Consider the following 23191-nt stretch of genomic DNA (forward strand, 5'->3'; position numbering starts at 1 on the left):
GATTTGTAAAAATCTCGATAATTTTTTTTTTTGCACGATTACAAGTCTTTCTCTATACTTCGTATACACGAGAAAGTAAAAAAACGTATTTATGTAAAGCATAGTGTTCTTTTTTACTTTCTCGTATACAGAGTATAGAGGAAATATTGTAATCGTGCACAAAAACATGAGATTTATTTATTTATTTATTTATTTATTTATTTATTTATTTATTTATTTATTTATTTATTTATTTATTTATTTATTTATTTATTTATTTATTTATTTATTTATTTATTTATTTATTTATTTATTTATTTATTTATTTATTTATTTATTTATTTATTTATTTATTTATTTATTTATTTATTTATTTATTTATTTATTTATTTATTTATTTATTTATTTATTTATTTATTTATTTATTTATTTATTTATTTATTTATTTATTTATTTATTTATTTATTTATTTATTTATTTATTTATTTATTTATTTATTTATTTATTTATTTATTTATTTATTTATTTATTTATTTATTTATTTATTTATTTATTTATTTATTTATTTATTTATTTATTTATTTATTTATTTATTTATTTATTTTTTTTTTTTATTTATTTATTTATTTATTTATTTATTTATTTATTTATTTATTTATTTATTTATTTATTTATTTATTTATTTATTTATTTATTTATTTATTTATTTATTTATTTATTTATTTATTTATTTATTTATTTATTTATTTATTATAAAAATACATTGTAGACTTACACTATGTTCCCTGTTCCGCTGCTAAATTTCTTCCATCAGACGTTTCATGTGAGGACCCACATATTGACCAAAGTGTCAGCAGTTTAATGGTCTACGACTGTCCCAGTGGTCACGTGTTGGGCGCCTTCTGTCAGCTGACATGTCAGGATGGCAGTGACGTCACGGGTGCTAAGTCGATTTGGTGTTCGAGTTTAACAAACGGAAATGTCACGTGGACTTGGTCGGAGAACACACGGCCATATTGTGGGGGTAAGTCTTTTTTTTTTTATATAAGATGTACATCAATATCTATAGGAAAGGCCTTATGATTACTCTTTGAGCCAGTTGAGGCTCAAGTGAATTGAAATTAAATTATAACTCTTCAAGAATTGGATGGCTACCAGACCACCATATCATCACATGTTCTAAAACGACTACAGTTGTGACTTTTCGACAAAGTCTACACTTTCGTGGACAGAATCAGCCTATTCCAGAAAAACCATACAAAATAAAAGTATATATTTTTTAAAAAAATCTTACTGCATTATCAGCAAAAAAGAAAGATAAAACAGAAATGTTCTTTGCTTTAGCGTCGTGAACAATCTCATAACTCTCTCACACATAGAATCTTTTTTGCCTCCAGCTGCGCTCAAAATGTTGTCAAATTTTTCATTATCCGCCCACGTAAACACACATCGCACAATACGCACAAGGAAAAGTCCATATTTTAACGATAACAAACAATACGTAACAAAACATTAGGCAGGACCATACAAAAAAGAAACAACTTTTAAATTTAATAAGAACAAAAAATAAACACAAATAACCAGGCCAGCATTAAACAACCCAAACACAAAAAATGGCTTGCGCCATGATTGCTGACTACTTAATAAAAAATAACTATTTGCTTCTACGGGGAACAAAAAGGTACATTCGCTTCTATCTTAATTAATTAATATTAATAATAATAACCATCAGCTAGACAAACACCCCAGCCACTCACATTAGCAACGAATTTTTTATGTCGATTTAAAAAAATAATTACAGACTAATTGTCTAAAACAAAGCAAAACTTTTTACCTAAAAAAATTCTCTCAACTCAACAAAAACCTAAACTATTTAACTCAGCCAAAGCCTGCAAGCCCCTGCCACCCCCAGACAACGGCGCCCTGAGCTGTGACGTCACCAACGGCACGAGCCGAGTGTGTGTGGTCATGTGTAACGAGAACTTTGTCCGCCAGGAGGCGGCACCCAGCTCGTACATGTGTATGTCGTCAAGTCAGAGCTGGTCACCCCGGAGCTTTGTCCCCAACTGTCTGGGTAAGTATTCATGTATGTCATCAGGAAACTTTGTCCCCAACTGTCTGGGTAAGTATTCATGTATGTCATCAGGAAACTTTGTCCCCAACTGTCTGGGTAAGTATTCATGTATGTCATCAGGAAACTTTGTCCCCAACTGTCTGGGTAAGTATTCATGTATGTCATCAGGAAACTTTGTCCCCAACTGTCTAGGTAAGTATTCATGTATGTCATCAGGAAACTGTGTCCCCAACTGTCTGGGTAAGTATTCATGTATGTCATCAGGAAACTTTGTCCCCAACTGTCTGGGTAAGTATTCATGTATGTCATCAGGAAACTTTGTCCCCAACTGTCTGGGTAAGTATTCATGTATGTCATCAGGAAACTTTGTCCCCAACTGTCTGGGTAAGTATTCATGTATGTCATCAGGAAACTTTGTCCCCAACTGTCTGGGTAAGTATTCATGTATGTCATCAGGAAACTTTGTCCCCAACTGTCTGGGTAAGTATTCATGTATGTCACCAGGAAACTTTGTCCCCGTCTGGGTAAGTATTCATGTATGTCATCAGGAAACCCCAACTGTCTGGGTAAGTATTCATGTATGTCATCAGGAAACTTTATCCCCAACTGTCTGGGTAAGTATTCATGTATGTCATCAGGAAACTTTGTCCCCAACTGTCTGGGTAAGTATTCATGTATGTCATCAGGAAACTTTGTCCCCAACTGTCTGGGTAAGTATTCATGTATGTCATCAGGAAACCCCAACTGTCTGGGTAAGTATTCATGTATGTCATCAGGAAACCCCAACTGTCTGGGTAAGTATTCGTGTATGTCATCAGGAAACTTTGTCCCTAACTGTCTGGGTAAGTATTCATGTATTTATAAGGCAACCCCAACTGTCTGGGTAAGTATTCATGTATGTCATCAGGAAACTTTGTCCCCAACTGTCTAGGTAAGTATTCATGTATGTCATCAGGAAACTGTGTCCCCAACTGTCTGGGTAAGTATTCATGTATGTCATCAGGAAACTTTGTCCCCAACTGTCTGGGTAAGTATTCATGTATGTCATCAGGAAACTTTGTCCCCAACTGTCTGGGTAAGTATTCGTGTATGTCATCAGGAAACTTTGTCCCTAACTGTCTGGGTAAGTATTCATGTATTTCATCAGGAAACCCCAACTGTCTGGGTAAGTATTCATGTATGTCATCAGGAAACTTTGTCCCCAACTGTCTAGGTAAGTATTCATGTATGTCATCAGGAAACTGTGTCCCCAACTGTCTGGGTAAGTATTCATGTATGTCATCAGGAAACTTTGTCCCCAACTGTCTGGGTAAGTATTCATGTATGTCATCAGGAAACTTTGTCCCCAACTGTCTGGGTAAGTATTCATGTATGTCATCAGGAAACTTTGTCCCCAACTGTCTGGGTAAGTATTCATGTATGTCATCAGGAAACTTTGTCCCCAACTGTCTGGGTAAGTATTCATGTATGTCATCAGGAAACTTTGTCCCCAACTGTCTGGGTAAGTATTCATGTATGTCATCAGGAAACTTTGTCCCCAACTGTCTGGGTAAGTATTCATGTATGTCATTAGGAAACTTTGTCCCCAACTGTCTGGGTAAGTATTCATGTATGTCATCAGGAAACTTTGTCCCCTACTGTCAGGGTATGTATTCATGTACGTCATCAGGAAACTTTGTCCCCAACTGTCTGGGTAAGTATTCATGTATGTCATCAGAAAACTTTGTCCCCAACTGTCTGGGTAAGTATTCATGTATGTCATCAGGAAACCCCAACTGTCTGGGTAAGTATTCATGTATGTCATCAGGAAACTTTGTCCCCAACTGTCTGGGTTAGTATTCATGTATGTCATCAGGAAACTTTGTCCCCAACTGTCTGGGTTAGTATTCATGTAGGCTTTAGTCTTGTAACCTAGTTGGTTTCTTTTCCAGTGTAAATCCGTTCGATTTTAATCGCGAAAAAGCGCCCCCCCCCCCCCCCCCCCCCCATCTAGCTCAAGCTGAAAAACTGTTTTGCCTTTCACTGTCTTTTTTTTCAGGTATATGTTTAACAGTTACACAATTAAGGTGGAAAACTGTTAAATCAGTATACAAAGGCTCATAAACTTTAAATTTCTTATCTTTGACTGTGTATACTTCAAACCTGCAGCTTAAAATAAAAAATTTTTTCTACCCCTTTTGGCGCCCCCCATAGGGTCGACGCCCGAGGCGGCAACTCTCGATACGTCCTACTGAGATTTTAATAATTCACGTGTCTAAGTAAAGCTTTTGTTCCTTTTAAGTTACTGTTTTGACTGAAAATTGAACAATTGTTTGAAAGAATGTATACACATTTACACAATTTTCAACAGCTCGAAGACGTCCGGACGATATCACGACTACCCCCAGCTTCTACTACTTCAGCGGAGACTGCAGTAGTGACGTCAACGTGGTCAGGGAAAAATTTATCACGGCCTTGTCAAGTCTACAGCTGGTAGGAACTGAAGGAAAGTGTGACGTTCGAGAGGTCAAGGTCACTTGCGGCAGGCAGACCAAAAGACGAAGGTCAAAGAGGGAATTTGTTTTTGTCTACCAGGTATTTTTTTAATACATAATTTGTCTTGAGTTGCCTTTATATAAAGAATGTCTGGGTAGGATGAGATAACAGCTCGTATGTGTAATCCCTACTAGGGGGGATAACTAAAATCTACCTTTCTAGGCTTATCTAACTACTGTCCGGTCAGTGCAAGTCCGGCTAAACCCAGACAGGTTAATAACCTAACCTTAGTCTAGAATAAACACAAAAAAACTTTTAACAGTTTATACAGAATTTATTGCATGAATTAAATTGGAACCAAAAAAAGAATGTAAATAAAAACAAGATATACATCAATCCCAGGCCAAACAACTAGGCCAAAAATATACAAAACAGAGCAGCACTTTAACTGACAAAAGATATACAAAACAATATACACCAAACACGACTAAACAAAACAAAACAAGACAAAACACCCAATTTCGGACTACGTCCTAGAAAAAGAAAAAAATGGACAAATTAATTAAAATGGGAAAAAAGTTATATACAAGGCATTAAAATGACACCCTAATGAAATCGACATTGTACAAATTAAGCCTTTGAATTGAAGGCTGACAGTACTAAATCTCAACTTTCTACAATTATCAGCCTTAGACACAAGGCTTACAAAACATCAAATTGTATATATCTCTTAATTTCCTCTGCCCATCCATAGAGCTTAGCATAAACCAAACACTCTCCTGGGGATCAACAAAGATCACCACAGGAAGTGAAAGTCCACCATAATGGCATATAAAAATATGTAAAACATTACACGTAGTAACACAACCAAACCCGACAGTCAGGAATGAACAGTAGCTGTGGGTCAGGCAACATTGAACCTTATCCCTGACTTAACACAAGCCCAGGGGATACAACTAATAAAATATCTGAACAACTTAACCAACAGCCAGGAGTAAACCATAACTGTGGGTCAAGTCTAAACAACTTTATCCCTGGCTTAACACAAGCCCAAAGGATACAACTAAGTAAAAAATCAAATATTAAACATCAACATAAAAAATAGACAGTCCAACCTAGACATAATCTGTCTGTTTCCACATGGTCTGGCAAAATCACCATGGCGATCAGAAACTAAACAGCCACAGAAAACGCTAGCTCATGGCCAACAATCATAAGAAAAGCATAACATAAATAAGGTATCTAGCTTACCAGGCTATTAGGAACAAATTCACTTAACACAACAGCACGATGGACGTTTTCCTGACTTGGATGTCTCTGATGATCCAGGATATGCTTCCTTACCTCATCCACTCGACATACCAAAGTGAAGCGAACATCATGCCGGAAACCGACTTTCACACACCTCACACACTACACGTAAACAAATAGTCCCTAATTCACAGATAAAAAACAACACGCCACGAAACATACAACAGAATTATACAAAAGGACACTTAGTATAAAAAGTGACAATATATACAAACTAGCCATAGACAGGGACATAAACAGTAACACAGGGGCGCCATAATACGGGACTACACAACTAAAAAGTACAAACAGTTTACGACATGAAACGAAACGATACATTCGCCTTCTAAGTTACAAATAACTAGCCATCGGTACCCGTTTCACGTGAATTATAGGCCTATATATTTTAAAATGTTGTACTTGTTTGAGAAAAATAATGTATGAAATAGTTATTGGTCAAAACCCAATGTGCTTTACTACACGCTGAACGATATTGGTGACAAAGCAAAGAAGTAACTAATTGGCTAAAAATCCGACACATTTAACATTACACAGGCACACACTGATTAAGTGACTTAAATGATTCCATTAAAAATCTGGCTATTCAATGGTCAATATGTTGTTTTCAGTAATTTGTATTAGTTTAACCGATAAAATTGTATATATTTCATAGCGTATGTCTTGATGAGTAGATCTATAGATCTAGATCTAAATCAAATTTGAATGAAGTAGATACTTTCTTTATAGCCTAAAATCAGAAGATTCACATATAAAAAAATAATTAAGTTTGACTTAGTATGTCTCAATCCCGCACCATCAGCGTGGTATTAAGTACACTAACATCTCAGCTATTTAGGCACAATAAAGAGATATTTTTGGAATAGATTCTAGAGTAGATAGTCTAAATCTAGATCTTAGCAACTTAACGTCTATGTCTAGTTTTTGCGTAGATTTGATCTTGTCTAGATCTAGAATCTCTAGAATCTAGAATCCAAATACATAAAATAAATGTTATAAGTCTAGGTCAGAAAAAATTGTATTTTATACATTTCACAGCGTACGTAGATCAGTTGTGTGTGTGTGTGTGTGTGTGTGTGTGTGTGTGTGTGTGTGTGTGTGTGTGTGTGTGTGTGTGTGTGTGTGTGTGTGTGTGTGTGTGTGTGTGTGTGTGTGTGTGTGTGTGTGTGTGTGTGTGTGTGTGTGTGTGTGTGTGTGTGTGTGTGTGTGTGTGTGTGTGTGTGTGTGTGTGTGTGTGTGTGTGTGTGTGTGTGTGTGTGTGTGTGTGTGTGTGTGTGTGTGTGTGTGTGTGTGTGTGTGTGTGTGTGTGTGTGTGTGTGTGTGTGTGTGTGTGTGTGTGTGTGTGTGTGTGTGTGTGTGTGTGTGTGTGTGTGTGTGTGTGTGTGTGTGTGTGTGTGTGTGTGTGTGTGTGTGTGTGTGTGTGTGTGTGTGTGTGTGTGTGTGTGTGTGTGTGTGTGTGTGTGTGTGTGTGTGTGTGTGTGTGTGTGTGTGTGTGTGTGTGTGTGTGTGTGTGTGTGTGTGTGTGTGTGTGTGTGTGTGTGTGTGTGTGTGTGTGTGTGTGTGTGTGTGTGTGTGTGTGTGTGTGTGTGTGTGTGTGTGTGTGTGTGTGTGTGTGTGTGTGTGTGTGTGTGTGTGTGTGTGTGTGTGTGTGTGTGTGTGTGTGTGTGTGTGTGTGTGTGTGTGTGTGTGTGTGTGTGTGTGTGTGTGTGTGTGTGTGTGTGTGTGTGTGTGTGTGTGTGTGTGTGTGTGTGTGTGTGTGTGTGTGTGTGTGTGTGTGTGTGTGTGTGTGTGTGTGTGTGTGTGTGTGTGTGTGTGTGTGTGTGTGTGTGTGTGTGTGTGTGTGTGTGTGTGTGTGTGTGTGTGTGTGTGTGTGTGTGTGTGTGTGTGTGTGTGTGTGTGTGTGTGTGTGTGTGTGTGTGTGTGTGTGTGTGTGTGTGTGTGTGTGTGTGTGTGTGTGTGTGTGTGTGTGTGTGTGTGTGTGTGTGTGTGTGTGTGTGTGTGTGTGTGTGTGTGTGTGTGTGTGTGTGTGTGTGTGTGTGTGTGTGTGTGTGTGTGTGTGTGTGTGTGTGTGTGTGTGTGTGTGTGTGTGTGTGTGTGTGTGTGTGTGTGTGTGTGTGTGTGTGTGTGTGTGTGTGTGTGTGTGTGTGTGTGTGTGTGTGTGTGTGTGTGTGTGTGTGTGTGTGTGTGTGTGTGTGTGTGTGTGTGTGTGTGTGTGTGTGTGTGTGTGTGTGTGTGTGTGTGTGTGTGTGTGTGTGTGTGTGTGTGTGTGTGTGTGTGTGTGTGTGTGTGTGTGTGTGTGTGTGTGTGTGTGTGTGTGTGTGTGTGTGTGTGTGTGTGTGTGTGTGTGTGTGTGTGTGTGTGTGTGTGTGTGTGTGTGTGTGTGTGTGTGTGTGTGTGTGTGTGTGTGTGTGTGTGTGTGTGTGTGTGTGTGTGTGTGTGTGTGTGTGTGTGTGTGTGTGTGTGTGTGTGTGTGTGTGTGTGTGTGTGTGTGTGTGTGTGTGTGTGTGTGTGTGTGTGTGTGTGTGTGTGTGTGTGTGTGTGTGTGTGTGTGTGTGTGTGTGTGTGTGTGTGTGTGTGTGTGTGTGTGTGTGTGTGTGTGTGTGTGTGTGTGTGTGTGTGTGTGTGTGTGTGTGTGTGTGTGTGTGTGTGTGTGTGTGTGTGTGTGTGTGTGTGTGTGTGTGTGTGTGTGTGTGTGTGTGTGTGTGTGTGTGTGTGTGTGTGTGTGTGTGTGTGTGTGTGTGTGTGTGTGTGTGTGTGTGTGTGTGTGTGTGTGTGTGTGTGTGTGTGTGTGTGTGTGTGTGTGTGTGTGTGTGTGTGTGTGTGTGTGTGTGTGTGTGTGTGTGTGTGTGTGTGTGTGTGTGTGTGTGTGTGTGTGTGTGTGTGTGTGTGTGTGTGTGTGTGTGTGTGTGTGTGTGTGTGTGTGTGTGTGTGTGTGTGTGTGTGTGTGTGTGTGTGTGTGTGTGTGTGTGTGTGTGTGTGTGTGTGTGTGTGTGTGTGTGTGTGTGTGTGTGTGTGTGTGTGTGTGTGTGTGTGTGTGTGTGTGTGTGTGTGTGTGTGTGTGTGTGTGTGTGTGTGTGTGTGTGTGTGTGTGTGTGTGTGTGTGTGTGTGTGTGTGTGTGTGTGTGTGTGTGTGTGTGTGTGTGTGTGTGTGTGTGTGTGTGTGTGTGTGTGTGTGTGTGTGTGTGTGTGTGTGTGTGTGTGTGTGTGTGTGTGTGTGTGTGTGTGTGTGTGTGTGTGTGTGTGTGTGTGTGTGTGTGTGTGTGTGTGTGTGTGTGTGTGTGTGTGTGTGTGTGTGTGTGTGTGTGTGTGTGTGTGTGTGTGTGTGTGTGTGTGTGTGTGTGTGTGTGTGTGTGTGTGTGTGTGTGTGTGTGTGTGTGTGTGTGTGTGTGTGTGTGTGTGTGTGTGTGTGTGTGTGTGTGTGTGTGTGTGTGTGTGTGTGTGTGTGTGTGTGTACACAAACACAAAATACGAACATAGGATACTCATAGCTGGCCTGTTCGGGTTTTGAAAAAAAAAGAATTTCAATTAAAAACTAATTACAACATCATGTCATGTGTGTAAGTGCATCAGTGTGTTTTGTGGAAAATCAGTTTTATTTTATCTCAGCTATAATACCTTTCAACGTCTATTCGGTCAAAAGAATATAAAACATGAAAGCTTTGTATAAGTTAATGGTGTCTCGTGTTCTTTTTATTTTTAGTTTTTTTTTTTTTAATTTATGTTATTAATTTTAAATTCATTGCCTGTTTATACAATGTCATTCTCTAGTAAGTACTTTATACAAAAATAATAATTAAGAAAAATAATTGTTTTTTAATTTGTTTAGTACAAATCTATTTAAAGGAGCTTATGAGCACCCCTATTTGACTATTTATAAAAGGGAAATAAGTCATGAAAGTGGTTTGAACGTTTGCTTATCTTTGATAAGTTTGATTGTAGAAGAAAGAGGACTCGGCTTTCACGGTGGTTTAAAAACAAAGGGAAAAATAATATACAAGAACATAGGGTGGCATAGAATAAAGATAATCCAACTGCAGCTTCGGTAATCTTTTTACAAAACAACCAGCAAGTAAAAAATGCTCGAAACTTATTTTTTTAACTATAAAAAAATTATTATCGGCAATGGGCCCCTAAATGGCGTGGGCTCCCCTCCCCACCCCTTCCGCCACTGACGTAGATCTAAATCAAGTTTGAATGAAAATAGTTCATTTCTTTTTATTCTAAACTCGGCAGATGACGTCATTAGTTAATCTATAAACATTAGTGACGTCATTGTTTCATGGGTTCTTTTTCACAACTTTAAACACTTTTTCCTGTTGCATAATTAAAACTGTTTTTCTACATTCGAATATGCCTTTATTTTTTTTTCAAATAAAATATTGGTTATACATTTAAAACATCTACCATATTTGTTTCAACAAAAGTACGTATAAAGGTATCCATATATCGCTGAAGATTCTGATGTGATGTCCGGCGAAAATATTTGCGGACAGAGAGATAGAGAGAGAAGTGCGCATATGATCTTTTATATATTTTAGGATAATAATTACACACTCCAGCCGCTCACATATGTATACTTAAATAATTGCACGTGTTTGATATTTTGAAAAAAAGATTGTGATTTAAACACTAAATCTGTTGTTTTAAAGTGAAAACCAACAATTAAGCAGTAAAGTTTGGGGCCTCTGAAAATCAAAGCTGAAGCCCTCTCAGCCCCGACTCCCCTTTCATCCATTACTGTGTTAACCATGTAGCCTTCTAAACTGAAAAATGAGAAACTGATCAGTTAAAACACTTTTCAACATATTTTAGTAACTAACTAATGTGAAAATGAAATATGCTTACTTAGTCAAGCACAGAAATAGTTAAGTATAAAAAGGTAAAACATACAATGACTACATGGGTTTCGAATCCTCAACTTGTTTTCAAAAGTGTCAAACATGCTGTCGACTTTGTCATGTCACCAGATACATGTTTATAGAAAATAAATGGAGTTATTATACTTAGGCTCGTAAGAAAGTAAAATCAAACCAAAAATTATTTTGAATTAAATTATATCCTAATTTTACCAATTCCATTGCTAAAAAAACAAAGATTTATATCAAATATTTAACGACTATAAAAGTTTAATTAAAAAAAAACCTCAAATATTTATTGTGTTCTAATACTTGTTTTTCAGTTGTAACCAATACATTTTGGTTTCGTCATGTTTACTCTTGCTTAAATCTAGTTTATCGGTAGATCTGGTGTTGGAACCTAATAAAATTAGCAAAAAGCGTATCGTTACAGCTATAGACGAAAGAAAATTTAGCTTTACAATGCGTAAAACTCTTTATGGGTAACAGGGTCATTCATGGAAGCCACCATGTTAAATGTAAAAATAAGTAAATAAAGTATTTGTTCTAGATTAATCGTTTTCCAATAAATTTGTGTATTACATTTAGGAAAAAGAAGAACATTATACTCTAAATCAGGGGTCTCCAAACTTTTCAGCCCGAGGGCCGCATAAACTATCACATATAAATTCAGGGGCTAGAGTTTCTTCAAGACATCTCTTCGGGTAGTTGCGACCCCCCCCCTCCCCCCCCCCCCCCCCGAAAAACGTCAACCGCCTCTACCCCCAACGAAATATAATTTATATAGAAATATATACAAATTTCAAGTCCCCCCCCCCCCCCCCCCACGAGAGAAAAAAGTATGAAAGAAACACTGTCGATTACCAACAACACTCGAGGTCCAAGTTTTCTCTCAAATTGTTCTTCACGTATTTCATTCTTTCAAATGTTTGTTCACACATGTATCTTGTTCCAAAACTTGAAAGGTAATTTGTTGCAAAAGTTTTAATATTAGGAAAGTCTTCCTTGTGCAAAAACTTATACAAACCCACCCGCCCTTCTTTGAACGTGTCTCTAATGACCTCCAGCTGCAGTTTATCTTTTAACTGTCCACATTAACTTCAAATGGGTTTTGGAACAGTCTCTCACTTCTTCTGCCTGAATCAAAGTCAGAAAACCGCCACTGAAACTGCAGCGGGGAGACTTTGAAGATCTTGCATGCAAATGACGAGGGTAACTCGGTGGTTGCTTCAGCCGTGATAAGACCTTGCACAACTGAGAGTGCGTCAAGTTGTTGGCTTGTACTTGTTCCAAAAACATGAAATGTTTGGATCTGAAGGCCTTTAGGTGGGTGTATAGATCAGAACCTAGATTTACCTCTCTTGTAGTTTTAGGTTAAGAAAATGTAAATGACTAGTTATGTTTGCAGCAGAGGCCAATTTCTAAATCCACTCTTCATCAGACGTTAATGGCTGTGGCTTACCTTTACTTTCCAGGAAGTTACCTATTTCCTTTCTTAACTTAAATACTCAGCTCAGATCTTTCTTGCAAATTAGCCATCTTACTGTTGTGTAAAAGGGTAAATCTTGCGATCCTGTGTTTATATCTATCGACATGTCTCTGAACTATCTATGGTAAGATATCCTCTCCGGTAACAGTGCCATTCATTCTATGTAGGGAAGCCAGCTCTTGTGTTATATTTATGTCTTCATCCACACCTCTAATGAACACAAGGTGTTGAGGTGGAACAGCTGTCCAGTGACTCATCCATTGCAATTGAAAAATAGCAAAACTTGCTTGCATTTTTCGCTATTTGAGTAACGATGTTTTCACCGATGTTTGCAACACGGCGGGCAATGGTATTTGCAAAGCTAAATTTTCAAATTGTTTTGAATTTTCTGGACAAATTTCCTCAGCCATCTCTAACAAACATTTATTCCGTGGACAAAAAGATCTTCGTAATAGAAAGAGAACTAGGCTTTCACATTGGTTTAAAAACAAAGGGGAAACAATGATATACAAGATCGTATTGCGGGGTCTGGCGGTATGTTTAGTTAGGCCCCTGTATTTAAAGCGTCTTTATACTTTTTTAACTAATTATATTTCGTTTGGCCTTGATACAGACACTTGATAATACTTTTCCCCGGCCTATTAAATCTAGTATATCGGTTTATTGTGTTTAAAACATTATGAATAAATGAACAAATAGCAAAGAACCGACGTCAAACAATATTTTTTTTTACAAATTTTTAAACAATAGTGGGATTTAGTAGTAAATGGATATACGAGAAGGTTTAAGAAAGCTTACTCCGGGTTTTTTCATCATTTAAATTCCAATCAAATTATTCTTCCATCAGATAACGCCAGTGATCGCGATCGAAATGGATCGTGAGCAGCCTGACTTCAACCAGGTAAAAACTTCCTACAGCGTTATCGTGGAGTCTATCAATGAGCAGCTGGCAAACATGTCCACTTCCGGTAACCTAGACCTTCTAGGGGTCGGCTCGGTCAGCGAATTTGAAAATGGACGACTAGAGTTAAGATGTGAGCCTGGCACTAGACTGATGGCGGACAGCTGGGCATGTGGTAATTAGGATTATATAAACCGTCAGTGATTCTTTAAGACATTTTTAACAAGGGGGGGGGGGTGGCAATTATAGCTTTCAAGGGACGCATGAGGATATGGGCGATTAAAGTATATATGCTATATTCATTTTTTTTTTATATGAAATATATTATGTTATATTTCTTTCGGGTTGGGGAGGGGTTGGGCGAAGAGATGCCTGAAAGAACTCTGTAAACCTCCTATGGCTTGAGCTAAGACTTGTACACACTATTTATTTAGTTTATGTTTTTTCTCACTTTACACTGAACATTAAATGATAAGAAGTGCCTAGCCTAAAATTTGAAATATGTACGCATCGCGACAAAAAAATTGATCAGACAAAACAACTTGTCTTTGTATTTGTTGAGTGCTTTATTTATTTGCATGTAGTCGTTTTTACTTTCTTGTATACGAAGTATTGAAGAAGTATTGTAATCGTGCAAAAAATAGTTTTGCAATTTTGTCAGTATGTCTGTGCGTTGGTATGTGTGTCTGTGTCTATTAACACGATAACTTGAGTACCATTACAGGTAGGTTGATGAAATTTCATATATAATTATTATATCAAAAGTTTATAGTTTTTTATCAACACTGAAGCAATTTTAGGTAACAGGAAGGGGAACTTATTCTACTTCTGGTTTTTCAAAAGCTTATTACTTGAGTACTGTTTCAGATAGATAAACGAAATTTCACACATACGTCAAAGATCTAATTTTCTGCCTTCTATCAAATTTTGAATAATTTCCGGTGACTGATAGTAGTACTCTACGCTATTTCCGATTTCTCAAAAAGCGCATATGAATTTATTAAGTATTAATATTCCGCACAATTATACACAAATAATATGCCGTTCACTTTGTGCGAAATTCTTTTTTCTACCAGATTCCATTATGTTCTATTTTTTAAAGTAACTAGCCATCAGTACCCGTTTCACGTGGATTATCGGCCTATATATTTTAATTTTAAAATGTTGTACTTGTTTGAGAAAAATAATTTATGAAATAGTTAGTGGTCAAAACCCAATGTGCTTTACTACACGCTGAACGATATTACTGACAAACCAAAGAAATAACTAATTAGCTAAAAATCCGACACATTTAACATAACACAGGCACACACGGATTAAGTGATTTAAATGATTCCGTTAAAATCTGGCTATTCAATGGTCATTATATTGTTTTTAAGTAATTTGTATTAGTTTGACCGATAAAAGTGTATATATTTCATAGCGTACGTCTTGATGAGTAGATCTATAGATCTAGATCAAATTTGAATGAAGTAGTTCCTTTCTTTATAGTCTAAAATCGGAAGATTCACATATAAAAAAAAAAATAAGTTCGACTTGGTATTTCTCGACCCCGCAACACCTGCGTGGTATTAAGTACACTATCATCTCAGCTATTTAGGCACCTTAAAAAATATGGAGAATGAAACACATTAAAAAAGTTAAACTTACGCGAATATGCCTGTTCTTTCAAATTAATTTTTTTTATCCCAAATTAGCAAGTTCCATAGTTAAACAAACAAAGATTTCTATAAAATATGTTTACACCGGTGTCCGATAATGGAATCGTCTTTTAAAAAAAGGGTGTCAGGTTACTGGTAGTTAACTAAATACACACTTGGCTGGCTAATGTCAATGCTAACCCCGTCCCTAATCCCAACCCTGGTCCTACCATACGCCTAACCCTAATTTTAACCATAAAATTAGTCGAGATTACAATACTACTAACAACCCAACACCCCTTTTTTTAAAAGAAGATTCCATTATCGGACAACGGTCTCTATAATCATCCGAGTCTAAATCTAAATCTTAGCGACTTAGCTTCTACGTATAGTTTTTGCGTAGATTTAGATCTAGATCTAGAATCTCTAGATCTAGAATCCAAATAGATAAAATAAATTTTATAAGTTTAGGCCGGAATTGTATTGTATACATTTTATAGCGTACGTAGATCTAGATCTAAATCAAATTTGGATGAAATAGTTCATTTCTTTTTATTCTAAACTCGACAGATGACGTCATTAGTTAATGTATAAACATCAGTGACGTCATGGTTCTTTTTCACAACCATAAACGCTTTTTCTGTTGCATAATTAAAACTGTTTTTCTACATTCGAATACGCCTTTATTTTTTATTTTTCTTCTTTAAATAAAATGTTGGTTATACATTTAAACCATCTACCATATTGTTTTCAACAAAAGTCCGTATCAAGTTCTCTATATATCGCTGAAGATTCTGATGTGATGTCCGGCGAAAATATTTTTCGGACAGAGAGAGAGAGAGAGAGATGTGCGCACATGGTCTGTTATATATTAGGTTATTTATTTACTTTCTGTATTTGTATTTTTTCCATAACATAACACGTCATCAGTTAGCTGTGGCCAAGGCTACATCTACGACACAAAGACAGACAAATGCAGGGAATGTCCTAAAGACACCTATCAGGACCAGGACATTGGGTTCACCTGCAAGCCGTGTCCTACAGGTACAACGACAGTCTACATGGGGTCAGTCAGTCTCAAGCAATGTCAAGGTTAGTTTCATTTAGTATATTGATACAGGTGGCTCTTATAAATTTAGTTTGTGCGTTTTGAAGTACACCTTGATTAAAGAAACAGAACTTGAATAAAGCATAAATTTACTAAAACAAAAATTCTTCTTTCGCAATCCCTGTCCACAAAGTTTATACTACACAGAAGACTGTTTATCTGTTTTATGTCCTAAACAGGACACTGTCCTGCTGGTCACTACTCAGACACGGGGATGACGCCATGCCAGAAATGTCCGGCTGGAACCTACCAATCAGAGCGTGGCATGCACGTGTGTGACCTTTGCCCTTTCGGAATGTCCACACCTCAGACAGGAACGACCTCCGCATACGATTGTCGATGTTTGTATTCTTATTCTGTGTTTGTTATTGCTCAATGTTTTTAACGAATGTATTTTATCTTGTTTGTTAGTTTTATCTCATTGCGTTGTCTTTTTTTGTATGTTTTTCATGCAAATGGATGGATTGTTACTTCAAAGTGCATGTTGGGTTTCAGCAGATACGTTAGCGATAAATAAAATCGAATTATTGAATAGTTGGCGCTTGAGTATTCTTTCCAAACAAAAAAAAAACTATTTCACTGATAGAAACATTTGTATTCTAATAATATAATATTTCTTTTGCATTTAAGTCATACTATTTCGTTTGTTATTATACAAAATTATAAACTATAATCTTATAGTAAAATAACAACAAGATGATTTCGTTGAAATGATTGAAATAATATTATTCCGTCCAGTCGCTGCCGTCAGACTAGACGAGAACAGCCCAGGTCCAGTTATGCAGGTCCAGGACGAATCACCTGTCACTTTCACCTTCATGACCTGGCTATCCGCTGACGTCACAAACAACGTCACAAGGCTGAGGTTGTCTCTGGAACATTCCACGGTCAACACGAGCTGTGCTGGTCTGGTGCTGGGTCACGTGACCATCTGTCTGTACACTGACGTCACCAATCAAACAAGGTACATACTAAAGATCTAAAACAAAGTCTATTTTGAATAAAAGAGATAGTTTAGTCTACTGACCACTCCTAGTGTGTGGTCTGGACCTCAGTGTTCAGATTTTAGATTTCCAATTTTTTAAAAACATTCAGTAATTTTTACTGTCAAATTGTATATTAGTACTTGTTAACGTTTTGATGTGCTTTGATTTAAATACACACGTCGTATTGTAGACTTAATAACCACATTTGTATTTCTTTAGATTTCTTTAATTATGTCACATATCTCATTTGCCTTTTAAATTAAATACATTCAAAATGCATTGGCAATAATGTGTGTAGTTTTAACTATATTATCTATATTTTACTAAAATTCAGAAGTTTGTATATTTATTTTTTCTTATTTTTTTCTTTGACGGTTGCGCTAGATTAGATCATCTGCACAACGTGTAGAACTGTAAATTTTTTTATTTATTTAGAGAATAATGTTCATTTTTACCATAAATGTTATATACTAATTTATTTAAAGACTATAATTAATTTATTAATATATTCATTTGTAGAAACACCGCTTTAATATAGAATTAAATTAATTTAGAGCAACTTTGTCCATATTTTAGAGACTGGACGCATGTTGGTTTAGTGTATAACAATGGGACGTTAAAAGTTTACGAAAACGGACACGTTCGCAGCTGGCTGCACCAGGAATTCGGAGATTTGAGGAGAAAAACTATCCGCTTCACCAGTTCAGGGGACATTACTTGTATGTTTTTACTTCACACTTATGGAAAAAAGTTCTATAGTGCTAATCGACAGCTAGAGTTGTGTAACTTAAAAGCTGAGCCGATAACATTTATATTGATGTCGTTATCAATATGTACCACTTTTGTATTCACGTGTAGAAGATATTGTAAGATAAATAAAATATAAGTAGATCCCATTCTAACGAAAGCAATATTTGAACAGTTATTTGCATGGTTTTATTTTATCTTTCATTTAAAAAAAAATTTTAACTTGATATTTATTGCTCTATACATACTGGGGTTTTTTTTTTGCAACATCTTTAAAGGCCGTGTGCTACTTATATAAATGTATACTGTTAATGCTTGACTCTTACATAATTATGTATATTGTTTCGAGTACTGTGAATGTGGTTTGATGTCTAACAGTTTATGTTCCAATCTGCAGATCTGTTGGCCAGTGGTGTACAAATGACGTTAACAGAGTACACAGAGCTGCAAATGTTGGAGTTCGCAAGTTCGTGTCTGGCTGAGGTGGATAACAACATCCTAGCTGCCAACTCGACCACTGAGTTCCACGTCAGCACTTGTTACGGTATTGTTACACTTGTGACGTCAGCACTTATTACTGTATTGTTAGATGCGTGTATGTGATATCAGTACCTGTATAATGGTATTGTCACACACTAGTATGTTACGTCATTTTCTGTAAGCTAAATAATATAATATAAGCGAAATGATAAGTTTAAAGCTGTGGCGCAACAGATCAGCCGGGGGGCCCGTGGACATTAAAAGACTGGGATCCCACTTATATATATATATATATATATATATATATATATATATATATATATATATATATATATATATATATATATATATATTGATTAAAACATAAATTGATTGAGATATATATATATATATATATATATATATATATATATATATATATATATATATATATATATATATATATATATATATATACTAGGTGTATGTCATTCCTTCGCTATGATGTAAAATAAATTGAAAATAGTTCTCTGAAGAAATAAGAAAACATACACAATGTAGGCCGACATAACAAAACAAATTTACCACTCTAAACAAAACAAAAAAAAAATTATACACACTATACAACAAAAAACAATGAACGCAACACAATCTGTTTTATAATCATTGTTAAAAAATTGACATAATGATTCCTTGAATATTAATTAAGACTTGGCATGGTCAAGTCGGTAAAGCTCATGGTTGCTAAACCGAAAAGTCTCGAGTTCGAACCCTCGGGCAGATGAGGCTAGTTAGCTGAGGACAGCCACTCTTCTAGGAGAGACAACTCCAAAATTAAACAACTGCTGCCTTGTAGTTTGCTCTTGGTTAGACAAAGGCTATGGAAGCAAATTCAAAAAGAAAAGCAGGCTGAAATCGGAGTTAATGGCTTCAATGGCACATAACCTGTTGACATGTATCCTTAATTGTGTTTGAGTGGTCGAGTCGGCAAAAGCTCATGGTTATTAAAAACTATCGAGTTCAAACCCTCTGGCAGATAAGGCTCGATCCCTTCCAACTCTAAAGATTAAGAACGAAGAAGAAAAAGAATAAAGACAGAACTAAGGCGAACTAGAGGAAATATTCACTCTCTTCAAATGCATATGTCTACACATTTGTAAATGTCAAAGCAGAGCAATAATTACTCATGTAGCCTATGAAATATATGAGCTTAAACGTTTTTACAAAAATATGTTGTCCACAATCAGAATTAAATATTTTGTCATTATAAATGCTAAAATATTACAGCATAATGAAAGGTAATGAATTATGAGTTGGTATAAAACCACGCTTTTAAATCTGATAGAAAAACTAAATTTAGTAGGTAGAATATTCTGAATAATACCCAAAATATAACTAAAATATTGGTCAGTTCAGATCATAAATTTAAAATAGCTACTGCTTTTTGTGTTCTTTAAAGACCATTTATTACATAATTATATTATATTATATAATTATAAGATATTGATTAGATCACCGTATTGCTCACACACCTCTTTACTGGTAATTGCAAAAACAACATTCACAGAGTTTTCCCTGTTTCAAAACTATGATTCTGGCGGAATGGCACTTTGGTACCTCATTACGCGTTTTCCCAAATGTACTTAACACATCAGTTCGGGTTGTGTGTGTGTGTGTGGGGGGTTGTCAACATCATTCACCACTGTCCGGTCACTTTAGTTCTATTATCTTACCCAGCTTATACCTAGGTGTGACATTAATGTCGCTCTACACAATTACGACCTGTCCCGTTCTAGTAGTGAGGTGGGGAGGGGGGGGGATAACCAACTCTGAGTGAACTTAGCGTCAGTTGTTAGGTGACTGTTCTAAACATACATATACAATTATGCATATATACTGATTCAGAAATAGATTTAAATAAGTAACAGTGGTATTATGACAAACATGTTTTACAGAAGGGGTGTTATAACCCCCACCCCTCTTGCCTACGCCACTGTCTCTTGTCACTAAGAAAACTCATTTTCCAATCCCAATGAAATAATTGTTCTTAAGTAGCGGACATAATATTACTCTATAATACAGTTTCCTACACATATTTATTTCATCTTTCAAATTTTACTTTTAGAAAGAATATGGTTATAAAAAATATTGTATAAAATAGCTATTTGCAATTCAATGTACAAAACTTTCTGTCTTTTTAAAGGTATATATATGAATAAATCACGTAATTCGGCGTCTGTAGTTTTTAAAAATATATAAACCGTGGTTGAGTAACACGAACTACGCTTTTATCTGTTTATGTCTCAACTTATGTCTAGGTTATATAATCAGCACAGGAAAAGTTTTTTAGTACCATCAAATGTTTTTGCTATTGTTACACCCTGAACCTTAGTGAAAGGAGCGTAACATTTTAGTAACGTGAGACATAACAAACAAAAGCTGGGATCAATTGCTTGAGTTAGTTATTGCTTACACTCAGCTAAGATCGAGGCTGGTCATGATATAAGTGACATTTGATGTGTCCTTAGCTTTTGTTTTCAAAATGCATGTTTGTTGTTTTTTATTTATTTTTATATTACGCAACATAATTTTCTGATGTTGATACTAGCGGCTGTCAATGGTGCATGGTCCAAGTGGGGTCCGTGGTCGGCCTGTGACGTCACGTGTGGTCAAGGTTTAAGAAGAAGAACACGGTCATGTGACAGTCCACCCCCAGACAATGGCGGTGACTTCTGTCTTGGAGAGCAAGATGAAACGATAGATTGCAGTTCCGTCAGCTGCGGTAGCTTAAATCTTTTCCCCCGTAATATCGTATGAATGCACATTTTATCTACTACTGGACAACAATTTGATATTATTATTTTTTAAACTAAAATTTAAAATTCCCTTACGAACTTGGTGGTCTATTGTGCAGATGAAGTAAAGATCATCTGTTGCTGTTACTTCGGTAAATGAAAAGATAATGTGGTCAGCACTTTGGCCAGTCGCCTTTACGGAAGTCAGGTACCCATGTGAGTTGGGTGGGTTTCAGGACCTCAAACTGACTCGAGCCAGAACTAGAGGCTTTTTGGTTAGCAGTCATATCCCCACCTATACGACATTGCGTATGGATTATTTGAAATAATATTTTCGTATATTCAAATGGTTTGATGGCTATTAACATTAATTTAGATGGTTTAAACCTTTTATTTTCAATATTAAAAAAAAATTTCCAATTTAGTTTCAGATTTCAACTTACTGTCCGAAAATGAGAGTAAAGGTAAGCTGTTCGCACAAGAGGAAAACAAAACAGCAGAAATCAACATGTTAAGCAATACGAGCCATGAAACTACGAATAATAAGGACATGTATGAAGAAATTAAAGGAAACCCTGCACATTTGCAGGAAAATTTCAGTGATTTTGATGAATGGGTACAAACGATGACCACAGCAAGTAAAATGAGTGAAACTACCAGTAGCTTCAGTCATGTGACTGTAACAACTGTTGAGGAGGAGAAATTTGATTTAGATCACATTCCTGCTCTTAAGGCCAGAGAAGATCTTGAAATGATTACAACCAAACATTTGTATGAATCTGCTATCGGAGAAGACAACAACACTTTGTTTATAGATCATATTGTTGATTCTAAACTCGGATTGGAGAATACCACTTTTTTGGGTGAAACGTATGTCTCGACAGTCGGTTCAGAAAATACCACTATTTTGGGTGAAATGTATGACTCCAAAGTCGATTTAGAAAATACCACAATTTTGGGTGACATTTATGACTCGACAGTCGGTTTAGAAAATACCACTATTTTGGGTGAAATGTATGTCTCAACAGACGGTTTAGAAAATACCACAATTTTGGGTGACATATATGACTCGACAGTCGGTTTAGAAAATACCACAATTTTGGGTGACATTTATGTCTCGACAGTCGGTTTAGAAAATACGGATACAAGAATGTTGACTGACAAAAGCTATATAGATTCAACTACTGAAGGTTTAAAAGAAAATGATTAAAACTCTCAAGATAACCTACTGTAAGATAGCTATATAAAAGGATTCAATTCGTGAAATTAAAATCTTTGCTTTCCGCGAAATAAAATGTTCTGAAATCTTAACAGGTTAAAACAAAATGTTTGCCACAAGCGCAATAACAAATTGTATGTGTTATTGTATTACCTTGTGTAGCTTTAGTTAAAAAACATAATCTGCAACAAACCATATTGAACTTAGACCAGCAATCGTTATGAACTTTACTGTAATTTTATGACATGTGGCCTAGCTTTTTGTTTAATTCTCAATACTGACTTATAATATCATTTTAAATTTTATATTCTAATAATATCAGATTTTTAAATATTATTAATTCTTTAAAAATAGCATGATGATAAAAAAAATTTTTTTTTTAAAATAGCACAATATTAAACGTATATTTTAATCATTTATCACAATATTCTGTTTGCAAATATTTACATATTTATTCAGATTTAAGGGGCACTAGTAAAAGCAATTGCAATGATATATTGGTTAGAAGTTGCATTTTATTTCTATGTTAAAATAATATTATAGATTGGTACATCAAATAGACCTACTAGTCCATATTATTTTTATTTTAAGATTTGTAAATCTTATTTAATATTTCTTAAAAGCAGTTACTAGTTATTTAATAACAGCGAAAACTGTTTATTAATCAATCATCGAAATAAATTATCATGTATTTAAAAACTTAATTGGCGTATTAGTTTTCAACTTAGTTATCTATCACAAAAGATGCACTTCAGAAATATATTATTTGGTTAGATTTGATATTTTTAATAATCCATTGTATTAAATGGCTGAAAATAAATGGTACAAGATTGCTTTGTGTATTTTTGTCAAATAAAATATATTACTTATAAAGACGAAAAATAACAATTTCGTGGTTGTTTGTTTGTATAGGGTCATGTTTCTTAGTTAATGATAATTTATTTAAAGGCTTAATTTTTTACCCAAACAGTTAATGAAGCTGGAAAGAGCTCAGCTAAGTTTTCTCGTATACTCTTATACAACAGTGTGGGTAATTAAGATGTTTTCTGAAGGGGTGGTGGGGTGGGGGGGGGGGGGATATACAGGCGGAATATTCATTCAATGTGTTGCTTTATGAGAAAATTATATAAATTGTTTAGTAATAAATAATATTCT

At 35.7% G+C, this 23191-nt stretch overlaps 1 protein-coding gene across 2 annotated transcripts in view; it reads left to right on the top strand.

Annotated features, from left to right (window-relative positions):
- Positions 1–22850, top strand: part of LOC131929967 (sushi, von Willebrand factor type A, EGF and pentraxin domain-containing protein 1-like) — a 41160-nt gene extending 18310 nt beyond the window's left edge. Inside the window, exons 10-20 of one of the 2 annotated variants that reach the window (XM_059286352.1) lie at positions 794–1003; positions 1862–2053; positions 4404–4627; positions 13029–13257; positions 15653–15814; positions 16010–16171; positions 16569–16794; positions 17393–17535; positions 17961–18107; positions 20631–20804; positions 21243–22850. In XM_059286352.1, coding sequence (XP_059142335.1) covers positions 794–1003; positions 1862–2053; positions 4404–4627; positions 13029–13257; positions 15653–15814; positions 16010–16171; positions 16569–16794; positions 17393–17535; positions 17961–18107; positions 20631–20804; positions 21243–22027 — 2654 coding nt within the window. In that variant the 3' untranslated portion in view covers positions 22028–22850. The remainder of the gene's footprint in view (positions 1–793; positions 1004–1861; positions 2054–4403; positions 4628–13028; positions 13258–15652; positions 15815–16009; positions 16172–16568; positions 16795–17392; positions 17536–17960; positions 18108–20630; positions 20805–21242) is intronic. The other variant, XM_059286353.1, reaches the window with a different exon arrangement.
- Positions 22851–23191: the final 341 nt, after the last annotated feature.

The sequence above is a fragment of the Physella acuta genome, unplaced genomic scaffold (genome assembly GCF_028476545.2).
Source record: "Physella acuta isolate Inbredline_101_S28 unplaced genomic scaffold, ASM2847654v3 ptg001700l, whole genome shotgun sequence".
NCBI classification, from domain to species: domain Eukaryota; kingdom Metazoa; phylum Mollusca; class Gastropoda; family Physidae; genus Physella; species Physella acuta.